The 22,676-nt window shown below is 40.1% G+C and overlaps 2 protein-coding genes across 3 annotated transcripts; one reads left to right on the top strand and one right to left on the bottom strand.

Moving 5' to 3' along the window:
* Positions 1-213: 213 nt before the first annotated feature.
* CEP76 (centrosomal protein 76) lies at positions 214-14,899 on the bottom strand. 2 transcript variants are annotated; one of them, XM_059474462.1, is made up of 12 exons: positions 14,788-14,899; positions 13,321-13,476; positions 12,918-12,999; positions 12,331-12,555; positions 11,636-11,821; positions 9,828-9,925; positions 8,609-8,737; positions 5,730-5,921; positions 3,623-3,789; positions 2,421-2,754; positions 1,007-1,224; positions 214-568 (listed from the first exon to the last, which is right to left on the bottom strand). In XM_059474462.1, the coding sequence occupies exons 1-12, from the start codon at positions 14,848-14,850 to the stop codon at positions 430-432; spliced, it is 1,989 nt and encodes a 662-aa protein (XP_059330445.1). In that variant the 5' UTR covers positions 14,851-14,899; the 3' UTR covers positions 214-429. The 2 variants fall into 2 exon arrangements, with proteins under 2 accessions (XP_059330445.1, XP_059330454.1); XM_059474471.1 differs by lacking the exon at positions 12,918-12,999 and having other exon boundaries at positions 12,331-12,517; positions 14,788-14,877.
* On the top strand, positions 14,880-22,134 carry PSMG2 (proteasome assembly chaperone 2). Its single transcript, XM_059474482.1, has 7 exons — positions 14,880-15,103; positions 16,712-16,883; positions 17,665-17,723; positions 18,542-18,660; positions 19,999-20,172; positions 21,328-21,448; positions 21,807-22,134. Exons 1-7 carry the CDS (start codon positions 15,035-15,037, stop codon positions 21,897-21,899), a joined length of 807 nt encoding a protein of 268 aa, XP_059330465.1. The 5' UTR covers positions 14,880-15,034; the 3' UTR covers positions 21,900-22,134.
* The last annotated feature ends 542 nt before the right edge of the window (positions 22,135-22,676 follow it).

Here is a 22,676-nt window from a genome sequence, read left to right as displayed (position 1 = left end):
TTTGTTGTCTGAAGGACACATGCCTAAACACCAGTATTTCTGCGTCTCACTCACTCACAAAGTACACACTGTACGCTACAAGGAAAGGTGAGGTAGAAAAGAGTCTGTTACCCTGCAGAGGTAAAGCAGCCCTAAACAAACTCTTAAACCAATTCAGAACTGCTAAAAACAAGCCAATGTTTTTTGGACACATTTTAGTTACTTGTCTCACACTTCTATAAATATAAAAAGTAACTTTTATTACAAAGAATAAATTCTCTTTATAAATACAATCATTACTGTGTACACAATCCCCTTCAATACACACACTGTGGTGTTCAAAATCAGTGGCATTTATATAAAATACTATATTTGTTTTTAATGGAATCATTTTACACCCACATACATTATTTTGCAGCACTAAAAAGGTATGAACAATTTGGGATTTTTTCAAAGGACAGAGCGGTATTTACAAGCAAACATGATCCAAACAGCACACGCAGATTCAGGGTATGCAAACACTCGCACACGAACTGCAAGTCGCACTTGGTCCCCCCTACAACAGATTATTTCTTCACAAAAAGGAGACCTATATGACAAAAAGAAACACAGGAGTAACAGACAATCCTAAGATATTGTTAAAGCTTTTAATTACACAGTGCAATTTTTTTTAAGTGCGACTAGCATTTAAGTAAAAATTAGTATCATGAGTTTGTCATTACAAATAATATCATTCTATAGTGCAAGGGCTGTTGCCTTGGAGGAAAATGACACCACCACTGATCATTTTAACAGGTACAGAGAAATTAAACTAACTCCTCATTCTTCAATTTAATACACAAGAAGTCTATCACCACTGAATCACCAATGTAACCTAAAAGCTCTGTACCTCATGATCCATTACACACACCACACCACTCTTCCTCCAGCTCTTACCTAAGGAAATTCACTTTCTTTAAAATTCATTATTGAAAAAAATAAACTATTTCATTTTAACATATACCTATATCTTTACACTTAGACTTACCTAAGACATGTGGCAAATACTCTCCTGGCGTTCCTGTGCACAAAATGGATGGGAAACCCTTTGAAGGTGTGACCATCGGGTACCGCTCTCCTTACAGCATCCTGAAACTCCTCATTCCCTGCAGAAACACCTGTTGTGCGCTCCAGCTCATAGGCTGCTAATGCTTGTGACAACAGATAGGACAGCTGGTCATCCCAAACAGTTGAAAAGCCAAGATCCTGGGAGGCAAGTCACAGAACCATGAGAGCTGTGCAGAAGGTACATCAGGATATGCCTAAACTCGCCTATAGTATAGATTCAAATAAATCCAAGAATCTTATATTGGCAGTGAATGAAGCAGTGAGATTTGTTTATTGACTCACCAACTGGGAGAAGCAAACATCACCATCAAAAGCAAGTGATACCACAAATGTCAAACATTTATCAAGGAATGAAGTTAAACTATTAGACTAAAACATAAGGCCAGCAGAGTGGAAACCAGATGTTTCAGCTACAGTATCTCTGCATGAAATGTAAGATACGCACAAATACACAGCAAAAATATGGAAAAGATCAACTAAAATTCACCTTTTTTTTTTTTCAAATGTCTCATGGAAAACCCTTTCTGAAAAAATGATGCACTACAGCTCCTCAAAACACAAAGGTACCTCCTTTCTACCATCTATCTTCCCACCACGTACATGCACCTTCCTCCCAGCATCCCAAACTCAAAGTAGAAAAATCTTATATGTATGTATTCAACACTGCATCAGAGTCATACTCTGAGAACTACTTTGCCACCCTAAAGGCTGAGCATTGTGTGGGGAGATAAAACAGAAACAATCAAAAAACCTCATTAAAAACAGACATAAGCTAACAGGGACTTAAAATATCATTGCCAGCACAGGAAGTATAATTTCTGGTACATTATGCCTTGTAAAAATCTTGGTAAAGGACAAAACTAACTTCTAAAAATATCTCAGATTTTTTAAAGCAGTCAGAGTAAGATCATGAAAGCTGAAAGCCTGCCTTTATCTAGGAACCAGAAACATTTGTGCTGGATTGGCAAAGCCCACTAACAACCAGATTTCATCTTCCTGGTGCTTTTAGAGATTCCTCAAGGGTGGTCTGCAGGTGCCAGTAAGCTGAAGATCACCGACCCAGAATGAGGGGCAAAGGCAGAGTGGGGAGAAAAGCCCACACACGAGGCTGTGGATCACCACTGCAAATAATAGTCTAAAACAGCTCATTACAGTCTTCCCAAGCATTTTCTTTCAGTTGTTTCACTTTTCCTGTATCACATTTCTGCAAAAGCTGATGGAAAACACATTGCAAAGATACGAGTATGTGAACTAACAAATGGCTAACCAAAACAAGCATACAATTAACACAAGAACCTCTGTTACCATGACAGATCCCTGCCAATCTGTCTCACCTTTCTGTGTTCAGAGACCAGGATCCGCAGCTGCACTTCCATCTCGTTGCTTGTTACAGCAGCATCTACTGTAGAAGCACACAGAGGAGGAAAAGGGGGAACTGAAGACGTTGCTCCAGGAGCACATACAGATTTTATTGCTTCTCCACTCATGGGTTTCCATTTGGATTCATCATGCAGGTCAAACACACACACCTCTACAGCATCAGAGGGTTGACAATTTCCAAAGAACTTCTCATGGTTGAAGATACAACCGATTGTGCGGTACGGATACAGTGGCTTGGGCTGCTCAGCCAGGGGAGGGTCATCAGGGTTGATAGGTCTGTGGATGTACCTACTCAAAAAGATTCAATTTTGCATTAATACAACTTCTTTCAAGGCAAGGAAAAAATATTTAGATGGGACAGATACAGACACTTTTCCTTTAAAAATACAAGCCAAGTTTGTCATTAACTTTTCCCCCAAAATGGCATTAATTTGTTTACAGAAATGTAATTGTATACGCTTTGGAGGCATAATATACAACCAAATAATACATAATTTTTAGTCTTTAAATGTAGAAAAATAAGCTGTTTAATCAAGCAGTTAAATTTTGCAATTATAAGAACATGCTCATACAGTTTCCCTGCTATTCATCACATTTAGAGAAATATACCTGCAAATGCTAATCACAGGATCACAAACAGTGGCAAAAGAGAACTGCTTGTTTTGAACACTGGAAACAACATGTTCCAGAAGCTTTAGTACACCTAACAGCTACATGTGCCCTTCTCTAATGACTCAAGCCAAGAGAAAATCTCAGAGAACTCAGAGAGATTTCTTCAGGGGGAAAAAAAGTAATGCAACACTGATTTCACTGATGAAATCAAGCAAAAAAATATGGGTTCCTAAACAATCATGTCAGATTTCATCTCCTTTACAAATGATGGCAGCAGTAACATAGATAGCAATCAGCTGCCATAAGACACAAAACAGTTACCATACACTATTACAGACACTAATATATTACAAACTGATGAAATACTTCCCCTCACACTGAATCAGTTATTTTCCAAGCAAAAGCACTAGACGGAAAAAAAGTTTAAACATCGCCTGGATTATATGACAGGATATGGAGATAAAAAAGAAAACCACAAGAGCAGAAATATCCTACACAAACCTAAAAATACACTGTTCTGTTTTCTTATATTCTTTTGACTCACCTATGTCCTGTTAAGCTCTCCCAAAAAGTAATTGTTCCATCAGATCCACAAGTCATTACCCAAGTATGGGGGACTCCTTTTGCTTTTGTGCCAACACACACAAAGGCTTCCAATCCAAACCCAAGAAGAAGACTGCACAGAAGATTAGCATGGTCTTCACAGTCACCCTAGACAGTAAATATTAATAAATATTATTATAAATAATAAAACCTTAAAGAAAGAAAATAGTGGTATTTCTCAAACCACCATTTAACAAGTTATGTTATTCTCCTATTTATCTAAAGCATGTCTGAAAAGTCAGGATTTTACCATTTAAACTAGACAAGCTTTAGTTTTCTGTAACAATAAACGAGTTTAAAATGCATGTTCTGATGATAGACTGTTGATACTGTTTGTTCAAGTATAGTGTATGATTAACACTGGGAAACATTTCTTATGATTATAGAGATACCTTCAAGAAACCCAAAACCAGAATCTATTGACCATAACAACAAAAACAATGTTCTAATTAAATGTAAAAATATATATAAGGCAAACACCTGAGGCAAGACTAGAAATTACACAGTATTTTCTCACAGTTTGGATTTTTTTTCACTTCATAAAATGTAATTCTACTGGTATTTCACCTTCTTGAATGCGCTGTCAATCTTCAGAAACTAGATAAAGATAAAACAAGGTTCCCCACAGAACTAACTGTAAAACAGCTGGGAATCATGTGCAGCTGTTTTTTTCCTTCAGTCAGGAAAACATTTATCTCATGAACACATTACTACCACTGATAATTCACAGAAAACAATTTCCAAATGCAATGTCTAATATCTTTTGTCTCTGCAGCTCTTTACAATTGTTAGCTGCAAAGTAACAACAAAAATTGTTCAAACAATGAAGGCTTCATAACACAAAGTACAGCATTCAGAAGCAGAACAGTAAGGCTTTTTAGTCAAATAACTATTCAGAATGCTGAAAATGTAAAATTCAGAGTTCTTGGATGTATCAAAACAACACAATCTTGTCCTACTACAGTATAAAAGGGAAATATGCAGAAAGGTAGGTTTAAATAAGTATGTAGTGAACCTCTGTTATTTTAATAATACTATACCCTTTCCACAAGAAAAATAATGGTGTCTGGTACCTCAGGGGCTAAATTCACTTATTTTCCATACAGCTTTCCATTTCTGCCTTGAAGGAACACCATTCTCTCTGCCTCCAAACACAGTGGTCCTCCAAGTCCCTACTGCCATCTCCATCTGAAAGCCACTGGGCAGCCAGAGCTGCCTTTATGGGCACCTATGCATCATCTGATACTCAGAGCAACAGCCAATGCCTGTTCTACGTGGTCTTGGAGGCAGGTCTAAAACCTGGGACACAGCTCCAGCTGCCCTGAACACATCTTTTAAATGCAAACACACCATGACATAATTTTTGAAGGCAGAAGTATCTCCATGGCAATGAAAAGCACTGACCACTCCAAAGAGGTATCAGTAGTGATCACTGGTACTTCTGCTCATAAAACAGAAGAGCTATAAAACCAGAACCAGTTACAATTTGATTTGCTTTTTGATTATGATATGAATGTCAGACCTCCAGGAAATAGGCCGAAACTTCTAGTGAAGATTCCTGTCTTGCAAAAATGGAACATAAAAACCATCAGCATATTTCAGCCCATCTATTGGAAAAAAAAAAACCCAAAACAAAACCAAAACAAAACAAAGACCAACAGAAAAACCTCCCATCAAATCAGAAAAAGAGACAAGAGACTAAAGAGATTTTTTCTACTCTTCCTGGATTAGTCCAGAATTTTAACTAGTGTCCTGCACAGTAGCAGGGATTCATTGGATGACAATAAGTGTTCTTAGAAATGCGACAGAAGAGAAGCAATTTCGGTGTCAAAGATGTGCATTGACAAATGGACCACAAGTACAGTAGTAAAGGAAGTCTGCTCCAAACCCTTCTTGTCTACTATTTACCACCTGTTTGTCTTTAAAAACACCTCAAGCGCGACTGCAACAGAACCATCCAAATCTGATTGGCAGCCTGTTTTAAATTCCCGCCTTGGGTTCGAGCAGGGCACCAGCCCCGCAGCGGCACACGGGGCAGAGTCACGCACCTTGTTCCTGCCCAGGAAGGCGAGCAGCGTGCACCACTGCTCCTGCTTGCCGCCGCCGCCGCCGATGACGGGCGCTCTCTCGTGGCCCAGGACGCTGACGAAGCGCGCTGCCTGCCGCGGCGTGTCCAGCAGCCGCCCGGCCCGCAGGGGCCGCACGAACGAGCACACCGGCCGGTTCACCCCGTTCTCGTCCTGAACATAGCAAACGGGGTTGGTTATTCGCCAGCCGCACAAGTGCAGCAAAACGTTAATCTGAGGTTTTTTCCCTCTGGGATGTATCCTCCCTGGACTAAGTATCACTCAGGAACCGTAAGACAAGAAAATACCCCCAGAATTAGGACACAAGACTATTAAGACCATTCATTTAGAGACATCACAGATTTCAATCTGGCTCTGTCCACTCACTCTCACGTACAAACACACCGGCCAGTTCACCCCATTCTCATCCTGAACATGGCAAACGGGGTTGGTTATTCACCAGCCGCACAAGTGTAACAAAATGTTAATCTGAGCTTAGACTTTTTTCCTCTGGGATGTATAAGTATCACTCAGAAACAGTAAGATATGAAAATACCCCCAGAATTAGGACACAAGACCATTAAGACCATTCATTTAGAGACATCACAGATTTCAGTGGGGCTCTGTCACTCACAGGGCACTCTGGACTAAATGTCTGAACACCAGGAACAGCACAGGCTGTTAATTTTCTCAAATGGTGAGGAACTTTTTATGGTCTACCTACTACCCACATTTCCACATTATGATCAAGTATAAAAACAAGCCAGAACAAATCTCACACACCAAATTCCGCAACAACTGCAAAAAAACCTTCCCCCCAAAAACATTAAACATTCAGCAACTGATTCTAGAATTTAAAAGGTGTCTATTTGCTTCCAAATTTGAATACTTCTTTTTGTAACAGCAAGCAATAAAAATTACTCAAAACGAACTAACTAGATCTACTAAGCAACCAGATCTGTTAGCTAGATCTAAACTAAGCAATAATACTAAGAATTTCTAAGTTCTTGTAAAAATTAAAAAATAAGATGACTTTAAAACATCTGTTTTATTACATGCTGCAGGCAAATACTATGATTATCATCTATTAAAACTATTTCTAGAAACACAGAGGTCTTCTGGTCCTCACTGGGCTAAATTGGTACTTTTATGCTCATTTATATTTTAAAAGGGATCAAAGCCTTTTGAATCTCTGCAGCTTCAGGAGATTATGGTCTCATATTTTTACTGTAGCCACATATTGTCCCCGTTAAGTTTTGTCATGCTTTTCCAGCAAGCTGGTGGAAAAAAAGCAGCATTTATTTGAATCCTGTTGAAAACTATTTCACAGCTCAAAAGCAATTAAAAAAAAACCCCACAGGCAATATTTATTTTTAAATGTTGTCTTTTATATATAGTGCCTGTTTCTGCATTACTCATCTGAAACTTGATGGTAACTACATTATCAAACTAATCTAATTAACTCGTTTCTGTTCCCAGAAAGTTTTACTAAGATTTGCTATGGCCAATGGGAAACTCAAGATAAGCTCTATGTAGGTACTAAACTAGCAGGGGCCTAGTTCCTATCCTATTTAATTATAGACTTGTTTCTCTTTCTACCCTGCCCTGAAACCCTTAAGCCTTTGTATTGGGGCTATTTGGAAGGGAGTTTGTTTTCTTCACAGCAGCCCTCACAGTGCTGTGTTTTAGATCTGTGACCCAAACAGTGCTGTGAACACATGAGGGTTTTAACTGCTGCTGCTGAGCAGGGCTTGCACAGGATCACAGCCACCTCTGCTTCTCATTCTGCCACCACACAGTTGTAGGCTCAGCTGGACAAAAAGCTGGAAGGGGACACAGCCACGACAGCTGACCTGATCTGACCAAAGAGATATTGTATGCCATACAGTGGCATGCTAGGCAATAAAAACAGTGAGGGTGGGGAAAAGACTTTTTCTAAACTTGCCCCTGCTTGGAAACTATGGGGGCATTTGTATGCTCTGGGAGAGAGGAGTGACTGTCTTTGCATCACTGTTTCCTCTCTCTCCCTTCCTTCCTTCCTTCCTTGCTTTCTATTACTAAACCACCTTTCTTCCAACCCATGAAGTTTTCCTTGCTTTTGCAGTTTTTATTCTTGCCCCCATCCCACTGATGAGGAGTGAGAGAGTGCCAGGATGGAGGCTCAGCTGCTAGCTGGGATTTGGAAGTTCTCATCACTCCTGTGCACTCAGGGAACAGCCAGAAGGGACGCTGCTGCCTCACCCAAGAGGAGGCACAGATAGCTTCAGGACACTGCTCTAAGATAAGAAGTTACTGTGGTACGAAAATTGCTACAATGCAGGGTAAATTCACAGCGTGAAAAATGCAAGGATCAGAACATTCCTTTTACTGAGGAGTAACTGATACAGTAACTTATTAGACTCAAGTAATTATGACTGTAGTTGTTGTGTGACATAAACCAGAGAGATTGCATTGTAGATGACAGAGAGTTCAAATGTTTTGAGGATCTGTTCTAATACATCTAGGAAGTCAATTTTTTGTAACTGTTGTATCTGGTACAAAACTTATCTGAAATAGGTTGTACAGATCACCTAACTCTCTGACATTTGTGAGTATTCAAGGACAAGAGTAAGCAGGCTTTTTCACTTGGTACATCAGAGGTAGAGCAATTCTCCTGTCTGCATCGTTCTCTTAAGCTTCAACAGACAAACAGAACTTCAGTCCTTAAAAATTTCATTTTTTTGCAAGATACACCACATTTAGCCCTGACCCAAACATAAGCACATCATAAATCTATATAGATTCCACATATGCATGAAGTTCAAAATAAAATCAAAAGATAATTTAAAGAAAGGATTGGTCTATTTGTAGAATGTACAAACCTGTGCAAAGATCTTTACCAGCCTTGCATTGTGGGTAGGCCTGATCTGTAGGTACTCTCTCCACCACTGCTTAGCATACACAAGAAATAAACGTTCTTTTTCTGCTGTCTTCTGACGTTCCAAAGTGAACTGTAGGTAGGAAAAACAAAACTAATCCTACACATACTAATTCCAAACAGGAGAAAAAAGCCCATGAATGGCTTCAAGTTTCAGCTTTCATATTTTCCATATTCTGTACTGCATTAGTGTGTAACACTGAACTTCATATAAAGCGTTAGAAAGGTCTCTTTACAGGGTAGTTAGACAAAACAATCCTTTGCCAGCCCAATATAGCCAAGGTCACTGTTGCAGTTTCAGGCCCAAAAAGTACAAAACCCAGCAAATTGAGGAGAGCAATCTGAGAGGATGGGGCTTCATAACCTGAAGCTGTAACTGGACAATTAACCCAAACATGTAAATGGACCAAAACTTATAAAAGTGTGAAAACTCCTGACCCAGTGTCCATCTTGGGTGTAGCCATGGCCAGGCTCTTGCACTGCCCAAGCTGTAACCTTTAAAGGCCTTTTAATAAATACCTACTTTATTCTTTAACATTGTCTAGCCTTTGTTCTAGGTAGCCTCTCAAGGCATCATACCCAGTAAATACATTAACACCACATCCTGGCATATGTAAAATAAAGCTTCACATTTTAAGTGTATCATGCAAATCCATAGTATTTTTTAAATGGAAATCCAATTAGGAAAAACTTCAAGCTCTATCTCTTGTTTGTAGGTTCATATATTAGGCTTGACTGAAATACTGTTCATTTTAAGTAATGCATTTCTGCACAGAAGGATTGCTTGGCTTTTAATGTGCAGAAAAATACCTGCATGCACCTTCAGGTCACCATTTACTGGCTTTCCAAACAGAACAACTAACTTCAAATTACTGTTTCACATGGGAAAGAGCAAGAAAGCATATATACTACTTGAAGAAAATTAGATATATTGCAACCTTCTTTTTTCTTCAGAGGTTTTGATACAAGTAATTAGAAAAACCTGTAACAGTAATATTTTGAGTAATCTTCAGTATAGATAAAATAGTTTAAAAAAGGTAATTATATTTAAATTCAATAGGAAAAAAAAAAAGGATTAAACATTCAAAAACCCCACAGTCCTCAACAACTGAGCTTCCCCCCACCAACAAAAGAATAAGTTAGCCCTCCCCAAAATTACTTACTTGAGTACTAGTTATTTCTGAAGAAAGTGTCTTATTAAGTGGTGGATACATTTCCAGTCTGATGTTTAAAACACCAACAGAAACCTTTGATTCTGTACCTTTGAAACAAAATTAATTTTCATCAGTTCTCTCACATTCATTTTGCTTAGATTATTTCAGCCAGGCAGGGGAAAACCATTAAAATATGTATGTTAGCCTTATATAATCAAAAAAGTAACTAAACTTCTTTCAACATAGGCAAAACGGGAATCTTTATTTAAATTTTAAACTCAAATGAGGCTGTAGAAAAGCATAATATATGAAAAAAAGCACAGGTGTCTACATCCAAAACAATTATCCAAGGCCCTATTTGTAGCTAGTACTGGGACATGTGAGATGAATTATAGAATGGTATTCTAGAAATGTCTAGAATAGGCATCTAAAATCAAGTCAGAGAATCACACACTGTAAATGTGCCTATTTCTACTGATTACACAAGTAGCTCAAATTTAAATAGGTGGAAATAAGTTCATCTTCCCCCAGGACACAGGTCATTATGAAGGACTCTGGCTGTCATAGAAAGAGATTAATCAACTTAGAAAAAACTCCCCAAAACAACAAACAAATGAACAGCAACCCCCCCAAATGCTCAAAATTTGAGATTACATAAACAACAAGTATTACAAAATAGATTACAGATGAGTCCATAAGCAATACAAGCAATGGAAACCTCACATAATAGTTTATCTGTTTTTTCTGAGATGGCAGCATCCTTTGATGTTCTTGATGCATTTTGTACGATTATAGGATTTTGAAGAGGAGAAAAAGCACTGGATTTATTGGGCTGATACTTTATTACTTGGAAAAAAGCTATTGAGAATTAAATTTTATTTGCTCCATAACCAAGCCGAGAATTATACCCAACTTATTTGTTATGCATTTCCAATTCATTATAGAAAATTAAAATCAGAATGGCCTGGGTTGGATGGGATCTGAGAGATCACCTATTTCCAATCCCCCTGCCATGGGCAGGGACATCTTCCACAAAATCATGTTGTTTAGAGTTCCATCCAACGTGGCCCTGAACACTTCTCAGGATGTGGTATCCACAGCTTCCCTGGGCAACCTGTTCCAGTGCCTCACCACCCTCACAGGAAAGAATTCCTTCCTAAGATCTAATCTAAATTTACTGTCATTCAGTTTGAATCCATGCCCCCTTGTCCTGTCATTACCTGCTCCTGTAAAAAGTCTCCTAGGAAGTCATGAGAGATCTAGTCTTTATCCACTAAATCATATCCTAAAAACTTGGGTAGGAACTCCTGGGAAGAGGACTGGGGACAAGTGACACACAAAAACAGACACGTGTACTAACTGCTGAGCACCTAAACCAAGCCATTCAGAAAACGCACTTCCAGCCACTGGGATAAATGGCAGCAGAGCAGAAATCCCTTCTCCAGCAATTGTTGGTTTGCTATGAAAGGCATACAAACTCGATTTTAGTCCCCAGTGCACTGATCAGATATATTCCTGGAGATGAACTACTGGATTTTTGTTCTGTTGGTGTGATTCTGATAACTTAACCAGATTTTGAATATAATCAATAGTGGGAATTCCAAGACATGAGGACTATTTTTACATGGGATCTGGAATACTCATTTTAGCAGCTTGGTAACAGAAAAATCTGACCATTAAGTCTTCTAGGCATTTTCTAAGGATACTCTACATTGTAGAAAAAAATGAACTAGATCAAAAATACTGCTTTAAGTTTGCAAGCAAGCTCAGTAGACAATATTTTAAGTCATCATAATATGCTCATTTTTCATCCTTACCTACACCCAAGAGTTCCACAGCAACATTTGTTATGCCACTCTCTGCAGCCAAGACAGACCTCCACTCCAAGAAATAGGATGCTACCAGTGTGGTCTCACCAAATGTGTCTGTTTTGATCAGAACCATATGCACTGGGTCACATATAGATAACATAGTGGTTGCATCCACCATCTTGCTTCCGTCACCTGCCATTATTAAACCAAAAGAAGACAGCAAGAATATTATCATTTCAAGTTCCCCTCAGGATTTTAAAACAGTATGCAACAAAATGCAATGTCTGTAGTAAGTATAAAGAAAGATCCTGAGTCCAGAAGTGTAAGCAATCCCATCTCCAAAACCATACTCATTTTAGGACAGAGCTACAGAGAGAGTACAGAGAAGATAAAATGATTTTTGTAGTTGAGTACTGCAATGCAACTAGTTCAGATACACAAAAAATTAAAATGGAATTAACATTTAAGAATTTATAAAGCTGGTCAATTTCAAGTTATTTTAGAATGAAAAATAAGGAAAAGAGCAAGAGCAGAGAAAGATCTACGAGTGGCATAACCTAATACAGTAATCAATTTCCTCAGGAAAACATGACAAAAAACAGGAAAGAAATCCACTAAATAATATCAAACATATTTCACAATAACTCTTAGGTCAGAAAAAATCCCAAGAGCGTCAGCTTTAAACCCACAATGTTCCTTACCCAGGCTATCCTTGTGTATTTCAAGTAGAAAACCATCCTGAAAATCTGGCTCACAAGCACATGGTACAGGCTTGGAACGGAAGCGCTGGTTTCGAAAATGTAAACACAGAGTGAAGGTAGAACAGATCTGGCCAGGCAGAGGCTCTGGTTCCTGAAGATGCTCCAAAAAGGCTTTTCCACCCAAAACCTGAAGGTAAAGATACCTCCGTGTTGGGTCAATGTTAGCTGTAAAGCGTAGCAATAAAAATGAAGAGACTACAAACAGATCTTAGAAAGCTTAATTTGCTAAATATCAGCTAACAGGAGACTAGCAAAAAAACAAACTTCTTTGAAACGTGCTTAGGAGAAAGTGATTTTAAATTATATGGAAGTTATCTTAGTGTAATGTAAATGAAATAACAATAAATCATATTTAATGCAACACTGATTGCTGCTGCTTATATGAGTTTATTCTCTGTGAATAAGCAGAGGAAACATCCACCTTTATGCCAGTTCATACTGGATTACTAATTCAGAGTGCAAAAATCATAGACTTCAAATTTGTTTCAAAACTATGATCCAAACATTTAAATAAACAAGAAACATACTTTTTTTCAAAACTGGTGGCTCTCTGTCAACAAAATGTGTTGATGGTTTTGGAGCTGAAGTCCTCTCCATTTCATTCACATCCTGGAATTACAATTAAGACTTTTTAAGGACTCAAAGGATGCAACAGTGCTTTCACCACAGTCTTCTAAAAATTAAAGGATCCTGCATTTCATCTGAATGCCATTCCTTAGGTACGCTCCCTTCTAAGACTGAACAAGTATTTTCAGTGCAGTATTACCACCAAAGCGATTTCAGCATATGCATTAATCTTCTCTGCTCCTATAATGCCTCACATCAGTAAGGTCCTTACAAACCTCCAGAAGCAGCACAGTTTCACTTTGTCAAAACCACGTCAGTAAGAGGAATAAGCAGAAATACTTCCCCTCTTAAAAAGCTACTTACAGCTACAAATTTAAGTTCCTTCATAACATCATCAATGATTCCCCGCTGTCTCAGGGCTCTTATCAGATCTTCTGTGGACAGCTGCTGATGCTCAGGTGCCAGCTCTTCCCGTATAGTCTCAGCAAGAACTTCTCGTATCCTCCCATGGACATCCATCTGAAAGAAAAATCATTTTGTGTTACAAACACCAGCCCTCTGTATGGCAGCAGGTACAACTTACCAATTAAGTCTATAAGGCTAAGGGGGTCTTCCTAAGAACACAAAAATAACTACACCAAAATATTGATCCTTGCAGAATTAATCAAATGAGCCACCATTTTACAAAAGCAGCTCTCCCAGTAAAAAAAATTACAAGCATAAAAACCTAGGTGTTTTCACTGCTCTTTGACAGCAACTCATCTTGAACTTCCCTTCTTACAAAAAGGTCTGCAAATCCATCAATTACAAAATGGTCACTGATCCAATTTCTCGTCTCCCTCAAAATTCAAGCTTAATATAATACTTCCTTATTTTTTAAGGGGAAAAAATGCACTTTTATATAGGTTAGGCAGAAAAGTTGTAGATCTCCCTTGCAAGCTTTCCCCATGCTCAAAGGGAAGTCTGAGAATGTCTGCCCATCATCTGAGCCGTGAAAGCAGATGGATCTACAGAGCAGACTCTCACACTGGAAGTACGTTAAGGACACAGTCACCAGGACCTGAAACAGAACCTCAGAACGGCCTTGTTGGAAAACACCTTACAGATCATCTCATTCCAAAGCTCCGGCCATGGGCAGGAGCACCTTCCACTGGATCCGGTCACTCAGAACCCCACCCAGCCTGGCCTTGAACACTTCCAGGAATGAGGCATCCACAACTTCTCTGGGCAACCTGTTTCTGTCCCACAGCACCCATCAGAGTGAAAAATTCTTCCTGATGTCTGATCTAAACCTGCTGTCTCAATTTGAATCCATCTCCCCTTGTCCTGTCACTGCATGCTCTGGTAAAAAGTCTGTCTCCTTTCTGGCAGGCTCCCTCCAGGTACAGGAAGGCTGCTATGAAGTCTCCACTGAGCCTTCTCTTCTCCAGGCTGCACCATCCCAGTTCTCTCAGCCTTTCCCCGAAGCTGCCTCCCTCTAATCATCTTGCTGGCCTCCTCCGGACTGGCTCCACGCACCCCGTTCTCCCGTGTGACAGGCGGGAATATTCACCACTGCACTGACAAGCGATACAGGAGTTACAGCCTCCTTACTTATTTCCGGGCCAGTTTCAAGACCCTCGCTCAAAAAGCAGCACGAAAGCGACTAAGCGGCGCCTGGAAACCACCTGCAGCGACCCAAGTTGGGAAAACAAAGCGGGGCGCCGGAGCAGGCGCGCTCCGCCACCGCCTCAGCGGGCGTTGCCGCCACCCGCGGCCGGGTGACACCGGCACGGGGGGTGGCACAGCCCCCTGAGGCCCAGGGGAAAGTGTCTCCGGCGCCGGTCCCACCTTGAGCAGCTGCTGGTGGATGATCTGCTTCAGCTCCGAGGCTTTCTCCGGCGGCAGCGACATGGCGGAGCCGCCAGCGAACGAGCCCCAACGGCCTCGCGGCGAGCGCGGGCAGCGCCGCCACCGCCCCCTGGCGGCAGCACGGGGGTGCGGCGTCCGCGCCCCCCTTCCTTCCTTCCTTCCCTCCCTCCTTCTTCCCTTCCTTCCTTTCTTCACTGCCTGCTTCCCTCTTCCCTTCACCGCCGGCATGTTCATTCCGTGCGATCGCGGCGGGTGCTCAGCCGCCCCCGACTTTAAAGGCTTCACCCTTCTCATGGTGAGTCGCGCTCCTGCTTCCCCTTTCCCCGCCCTTGGTGGGTTTGAGGGGCCGCTGCCCCCGGTCCCTGTGCTGAGGGCTCCGCTCCTGTGGGACGAGACACGGGGGGTTCTGGTGTCCCTCCCTGCCCTGTCCGAGGGTCGTCCCTGGGCACTTGGCCGCGGAATAAGCGGAGAAGGCGCAGGGCAGGCGGTGTGTCTGGAGTCTGTGGGGTGTTTTGCCGGGGAAAAGAGGGTTTGGAGGGCTCTGTCTGCAGCAGAGCTTAGCGCAGTGTTCTCCGTTTCTGTCAGCTTCTCCCTCCTCAGAACCCCGGGTTTGCCCTGTCAAGACGATCCGTGCCGAGCTCCAACAGCTGTATTTTATTTTGGAGCAATAGCTATTTGCTATTTCGGAGCTATAGCTATGTGCTGTTGCTCTAAAAATTAATACGCCCTATGCGCTTTTACTGGATTTGCACCACCCCTGGGTTGTCACTGCAATAAACGATTGGGATTTTTTTCATTTAGACGCGATATATAAATGCTTCCAATGTTAAAAAAAGTCATTCTGCTACATTTAAATCTCGGATTAGGATTGTTTTAGGAAGTATTTTTATCGCCTTCACACATGGTATGACATCAGTGTCAGGTCATGTGCCCGCGGTGACGATGTCGGTGTGGGACGAGGGCTCCCGCGCAGGCTGCGGACGGACAAACGCCGTCAGTTTCTCCGTCATTTTCAGGGACCCCATCGCTTCCCAGGCAGGGCTGCAGAGCCCGGCATGACTGTGCAGGCTGCGCAGGAAGGCATTCCCGGTCAGCTGACCCGCAGCAGGAAGCACATCACTGCCGGGCCCCTCGCCTGGCACGGCCGGGAGCTGGGACCAGCCAGGCCGAGGGACACTCCGTGCTGCTGCGGGCTCCCGCACCTTCTGCCAGCCTCAAACCCGCTGGCTTTCCCCAATGGGCAGCAGCAGCAGCAGCAGCAGCAATTCTTAGGTTTGATTATAAATGAGAGGAAAGCAACCGAACGTTTTATGGTTGTCTTCCTGTAATAGTTTCTTTGGAAGGACACAGTCCTTGACTTTCTCCTTTCGTGCCATCATATTAGGTTAGTATGTTAGATCAGTATCTGCCCCGATTGATGATAACCCGCAGCAATTCCTGTGAAATTAATTTAAGGGCACCTTTGTCATTTTTATCTTTATAAAAATGAAAACAACCTACTTTTGTCTATGAGTCAGCCTGAGATTTAGAGGCTTAATATGTAACACCAGAGCTGTCTTTGGGCATCATGTGAGCTTTGCCAGTCGCACATCAGTTGCTTGTCTTTTACCTACTCTCAATCCAAAAATGTGGAAAAAGAGGTAAATTTCCAAGCTGTTCTTTCAGTTTACAATGAGACAGAATTATTCACAAAAGTGACCAGGATATTTTTTGTCAGACAGAGACCAAATCCTGTATTTACCAATTGTTCTAGTAGGAAATAGTCACCTTTGCCAGAGGATAAGCAGCCACTTTTAGAAATCATGTTTGACCAGATTTTAAGGAATTTAAGCTTTCACTATTTGAAGAGCACCTTATGCCATCCACAAAGCACGCCGTAATTGGGTTTATTCTGTTCCTTCAGCCAGCAGTGTCCGTGGGGAATGTCGGTCAGTTGGCAATAGATCTGGTGATTTCCACACTTGGCATGACTAAAGTTGGTTACTTCTACACCGATTGCCTGGTGCCAATGGTTGGAAATAACCCGTATGCAACAGCAGAGGAAAACTCAGTGGAGCTGAGTATAAATGCTGAAGGTGGGTGTTGAATGCTGAAGGTATTTGCAAGGGGCATAAGATTCAAGAACATCACATTTACTTTTTTTGTTGTTGTTATATTCTGCTGATGTTCCTAAATTAAGGGCAGTAATAACAGCTGCAGAAACCTACAGACAGGAATGTATTTACATTTTACAGGGGAAACTGTTCCTGTTGGTTTTTTTTGGAAAACCAGTTTGGACATTTGGAACCAGTGAGAAATGTTGAATTTGAGCCATTGCAGTGCAGCCAAAACTCTCTGTGGTGTTAATCCAAAGCAATATCAAGTGTGCACATACTTAAAATAAATTATTGGAATACATGTTGAATTTCTGATTTAGAAGGATTCTTATCCACTCTTCTTCTTTCCTACATACCTTTGCCTTTTTCCCTGTGTAATGTTTTTCCCACTCTCCCCACAAATTCTTAGTTTCTTTCCGACATTGATCAATGTATCTATTTTTTTTACCCTCTTAAATCACAGAAATCTCAGAATAATCTGTCAGTCTTTGGAAAGACGCATACATTATCTGAATCATTACAGGAGGCAAATCCTCATACATCTTTCATAATTCAGTCCTTGAATTTAGTACAACTGAAAGTACAATGCACAGAAATACATGTTTTTAACACAGTGGATGCTGTCAGGCTTTCCCTTATGAATTGATAGCTGAAAGGTTTACTATCATGAAGTTTGTAAATGGGGTAATTCTTGATGTATTTAAACCCAGATCTCTTTCTCAGTTTCTGCTTATCAAGATTTAATGTTTTTTGCTTGTAGTGTACTCCTTACCTTCAAAGAAACTTGTAGTTCTGCAGATCAGATCACCTTTTATAAAGGTATGTATGTTCATTGACTATTCTTTCTTCACTCTTTGGTTTGAATAGTTCTGCTGGCAAAAGTATTTTTCTCCTTCCTGCTCTAAACACCTTCTGCAGTTGGTAAAGTTTTACTGATTTCTGCATTCACTGAGACTTTTTGCATCATTGTTTTTCCAATGTTTTTGCACCATTGTTTTCACTTGGAAAAACAGCAGCCTGTGTTGGTAGATTTTAGTGTAAATATCTCCTTAGTTATTATGAGTCATGAAAATACAAAATGGTTTGTGTTTTGTCTATTTTTTTCCTTTACATTTATTATTTTTCTGTGTTCTTTGTAATGGCTTTATTTTTGTGTGTCATGCCAGTTAAATTATTTCATAGTATTCTAAATTATTTCATAGTATTATTTCATAGTATTCATTTTAACAGCACTCATTTGGTAAAAATGAGGAATTTAGTATTACTCATTAACTGGGTAGTGGCTATAACTTAAAATAAGCAGATTGCCATGACAGAAAAAAAAAATGTGTAGTGCAGTATTTTAGCAGTTCAAAGTGTGGAAAAATTCTTTGTGATCCTGCCATCCCATCTTGCTCTAAAGCTTTTTCCTTTGTTGTTGTTGACATGGTCTTAATGATAATTCTTGTAACTCTACGTGTAGTTTTGCTTAAGTAAACAACCAGGGCAGTTCTCTGTTTTCTAGTAATGTATGCGGGGCTGAAGACTAAGTGGATATGAAGAATAATTTACATTACTGCCAAACATTATATGTAACACCTAGTGTTGTTAAGGACACATTAAATTTTCCACTTTTTTGTGTGTGTCTTTGCATGAAGAACAAGTACAGGCCATTCTGTGAAACCCTGCTCTCTTGGGTGAAGAGCAGCAAATGTGCCAGGGTTGTCCTTCTGTCCAGCAGCCACGCGTACCAGCGCGATGATGAGCAGCTTCTGGGGTATGTTTGTGTCCTTAAAAGACCTAACTGGTGTTTCTGGCATTTTTTGACTGACATATTTCCCTCTTCTTCCATGTCCTCAGTACTTTTGGCAGGTTCTTTTGCTTGCATGTGTGCATTGGTCATAAAATGCTTAGTATATTGTTAAAACATGACATATTACAGGATAAGTCACTGAATTTTCTGGGTTACTGCTGTCAGAAGTACTGATCAAATGAAAAGCTGTAAGCAAATTGCACTTAGCCTGCATTGCCTCAGTTTTAATTTCCTGTGGTTGCAGGCAATGTCAGGGATTAACTGCTGACATACAGATCCCAGGTTGGATTTTTAATAATTGATTGCAGTAGTGGTTTGGTTTTGACCTCTTTATCATCATTTTACATTTGAAAGGTTTTCTTTGATACAGTAAGGTGTCATTCTTTTTTTTAATAGGAAGTTATATTTGGAAGGAAGTTATAGTTTATAGGAAGTTTATAGTTTATAGGAAGTTATAGTTATTATTTGTTGGGAGGCAACTGCAAGGATGCAATTGCAGTATTTTTTTTACTAGATATTACCCATCCAAAGACCAGGCATTTCTTGATGATTGAGGGCATCATAATTGGCGATTTAATGGGAAACAAATAAAATCAATATTTCTGCAGTTGTTATCCTCAGGCTCTATACATGTATAGGGCCTCAAAGCAGTTTTAGATCTATGCATGTCCCAGATATAGGGGTAAGATCCATACAGCTGCAGGATGGCCAGCTAATGGTATGAGAGGGACTGATGGTTATTTGATGAGGTCTAAGTCATAAGTTGTGATTTAAACCCTCCCAGCTCCCTCAGCACCACAGAACAACTCCCTTACAGCAGATTTACTAAAGAGTGAGGGTAATGCATTCAGAAAATACTTTTAACTTGACTAAAGTCTAAATGTATTAGTAGTGTGAGCTTACTAAAAATACTGTACCATGGTGAAGCCCAAGTGTACCCGAACAGATTTTGAATTAATCACCTCCTATCTGAAGGAAGAAAAAGCACATTTTATTTGTAAATTATTTTAACAACCATAAGCAGTTTCCCTATTTAGGTGCTTATGTATTTGGCACTTGCCAGTAAACTGAGCCCCTGAAAGGGTACCTAAATTCTGTTTGTGGCATAAAGTTGAATAGTTTGTACAGTTTTGAGGCCACAGACTTACTTTGTAACTTTGATCTGAAGAGGGAGAGAATGTCAGAGCAGTTCTTCCCTGCAGGTGTGAGGTCCTCAGTGCTGGCACCTTCTGTCTGCCACAGGTGCTAAGTGTGGCAGTGTCCTTCCTTGGCAGACCGAGCGCATCCTTGACTTGTTTCCAGGACACCACTGCGCTACCTGCTCACACCCGATCTGGAGAAAGCAGTTGGAGCCCACGTGAAGGAGCTAAACTGGAAAGAAATGGAAAAAGTAGCAGCTTATCCTGGAATAAATGATACAGACAAAGTTCTGCATATACCTGGAGGTGGCATCACAAAACTGTTGTTTACCGAGAGGTGAGTTGCCTAAAGGTAAGCATGGAAAGATATCAGAAGTCTTGTTTTTAGTACTTGGGTAAAATTGTCTTATAAACTGCTATGTTACAGGAAAAGAAAAGTCCTTCTGTTTATAGAACAGGGCTTTATAGGAATAGAAATTCTTTCAGGTCAGGCCCATAATTAGGAGGAAGAAAAGTAGGGAGTCCTGAATCATAAACTTAGAATAAGATAAAAATATAAGGGAATAGGCTAAAGGAAAATAATAAAGTCTTTACAGTTATGATCACAATGAATCCAGTATCTGATATTATCCAAACCACTATTTGTAAATAGTAGAATTCCTGTGCCTTAACTAAAACTGTTTCCTGAGGCAAATGGTTCCAACATCAGTTATACAAAAAACCCCAAAAATCCGCAAACAATTCTGAGCACTATGAATGAGTTAAGATTTCAGGGCCAGAAAAAAAATGCGATGTGAGGGTTTTGTTGAAAGGTGCGTGCATCAGAAGTTGTGCTGAAAGCTGAGTTTTTTAATTTTAGAAACTAATAACACAATCCTGTGGTTCTGCAAAAGATGTGTTGTGTCCAGTGAAAAATTGACTTTTATTTTTTAATTATTACTTTTGACACCTGACGACACTGTTGCATTCAACAGCAGCAAAGTTACTAATGTTATGCTTACATTTATACTGACTTCAGAATGGAAACAATAAGCAATTGCAAATGAAAAAAACTGCCAGGACTTGAGGTAAAATTATTAAAAATAACCATCTTAATATCTAAATTAAAAAATTAGAATATTCTGAGTGAAGTACTGATATGCAGCCTGCAAAACTGCTGGTTTAAAATACACAGAAAGATAAGGATGTGTATAGGCACCTCACCAGCACAAAAATGCAAACTAAGTACATAAAAGGCCTGAATACTCTTGCAAGATGTAGGATTCTTGCCTTGCAAAGTAAGAAACAAATTCAAAACTAAGCAAAAAAAGCATGAAGTGTGAAAATGTGATCTAGGAAATCTGGAGGAAAAAGAAATATATACATATACATTTTTCCTTTTTGGTTTTGGCTTTTCACAAGATACATGCATGTTGTTGCTGCTCTTAATACTTAAATATAATTATTATGGATCTAAAAAGGAAATATAAATGCCTGCTCATTTCTGTTGCAGCTGTTCAGAGGGAATCCAAATGGCAGTTCTTCTGAAATTTTGCTCAGAAGGAGACAACATCCCTGATGCATTTGTTCTTGTTAACTATCTTAATGAATGGCTCCAGCTAATTAAAAGTGAAGTAAGTACTGTTTGATCTAAAGTTCTTGCTGTCATATTTTATATCCCTTATTTTCATTTTCCTTCAGTCCAGATGGGTTCATTTTTGGGTCTTGTTCATCAAGAATATGCCAAATAAAATACATATTTGTATTTAAACCTCAGAGGGTGTTTCCCCACCTGAAAAAGCAAATCTGAACACCAGTTCTTTTGTTTGACAGATGTGGGCAAAAATTGTGTAAAGGTTTGATTGAGTTCTCTCTTCCAGTGCTCTTTTCTAAAGCAACGCAGTGACACTGATATTTGTACTGCTGCCTATTAGTTTAATATCCAGTTACATCATTACTATTTAAAACTTAATTATTCTGGGTTTGTTGCAGAGCAACAATTCCACAGATCCTTCTTCACAGTGGAAGATACCGAGTTCTTGGCGCCTGCTTTTTGGCAATGGTCTCCCACCTGCCCTCTTCTGATCAGCTCTGAGCTCGCTGAGAGTCACCTGTGCAGTCACAGATGTCCCCTGAGCTGGTGATTACACAGTAATTGTCTACATAAATGCTTTATTTAAGAAAAATTCCTTTTGTGTATGTGGGTAGCTAAAGAAATTAAGGTAACTTTCACAAACTCACCAAAGAAATATGTTTTGTACAGTTGTTTATTGAGTAACTTTGGTTGGAAGTTTTTTCTAATAAAATATTTTTTAAGAAACTTTTTTCCCTGGTTAAGTGTTACTGCTATGGACAAGCTTAAGGTGCTACTTTCTAATGCAGCTGAGAACTGAGAGTGATGTGTAGGCATGGATTTTCTTGGAAGATAAAACCCTCCACTTCCATGTCAACTGTGGATCTTAAGTTTTTTTCCAAGAGTCCCTGGTGAGGTAAGTGAAGGTCAGAAGTGATCTGGTTTTGCCTTCTTTTCCCAGTGCTATTGGGGTAGATTCAACTGGGGGAGACTGCAAGCAGTGTAACAGCCTGCTCTTTTTTGTCTATATAGAGTCATAGAATGGTGTGGGTTGGAAGGGATCCTGAAGATCCTCCAGTTCCAACCCCACTGCTTAAGGCAGGGACACCCTCCACCAGACCAGGCTGCTCAGAGCCCCAGCCAACCTGGTCTTAAAACACTTCCAAGGATGAGGCATCTACAACTTTTCTGGGCAACTTGAGCCTGTGCCTCACCACCCTGAAAGTAAAAAATTTCTTCCTAAACCTACTCTTAGTTTGAAGCCATTTCCCTTTATCCTTTTACTACAT

Source organism: Ammospiza nelsoni, chromosome 1 (genome assembly GCF_027579445.1).
Source record: "Ammospiza nelsoni isolate bAmmNel1 chromosome 1, bAmmNel1.pri, whole genome shotgun sequence".
Taxonomy (NCBI): Eukaryota; Metazoa; Chordata; class Aves; order Passeriformes; family Passerellidae; genus Ammospiza; species Ammospiza nelsoni.
The sequence above is the reverse complement of the archived record's forward strand: the minus strand, read 5'-3'. Positions and strand labels throughout refer to the sequence as shown.

Coding starts and splice junctions, on each gene's coding strand:
- CEP76 (XM_059474462.1), bottom strand. CDS start 14,850: ATGTCGCTGCCGCCGGAGAAAGCCTCGGAGCTGAAGCAGATCATCCAC. Junction 9,926..11,635: donor TGTGGAACTCTTGGGTGTAG/GTAAGGATGAAA, acceptor TTTGTTTCAAAG/GTACAGAATCAAAGGTTTCT. Junction 5,922..8,608: donor TGGTAAAGATCTTTGCACAG/GTTTGTACATTC, acceptor TGCTATGTTCAG/GACGAGAACGGGGTGAACCG.
- PSMG2 (XM_059474482.1), top strand. CDS start 15,035: ATGTTCATTCCGTGCGATCGCGGCGGGTGCTCAGCCGCCCCCGACTTT. Junction 17,724..18,541: donor TCAGATCACCTTTTATAAAG/GTATGTATGTTC, acceptor CTTTGCATGAAG/AACAAGTACAGGCCATTCTG. Junction 21,449..21,806: donor TCCAGCTAATTAAAAGTGAA/GTAAGTACTGTT, acceptor GGTTTGTTGCAG/AGCAACAATTCCACAGATCC.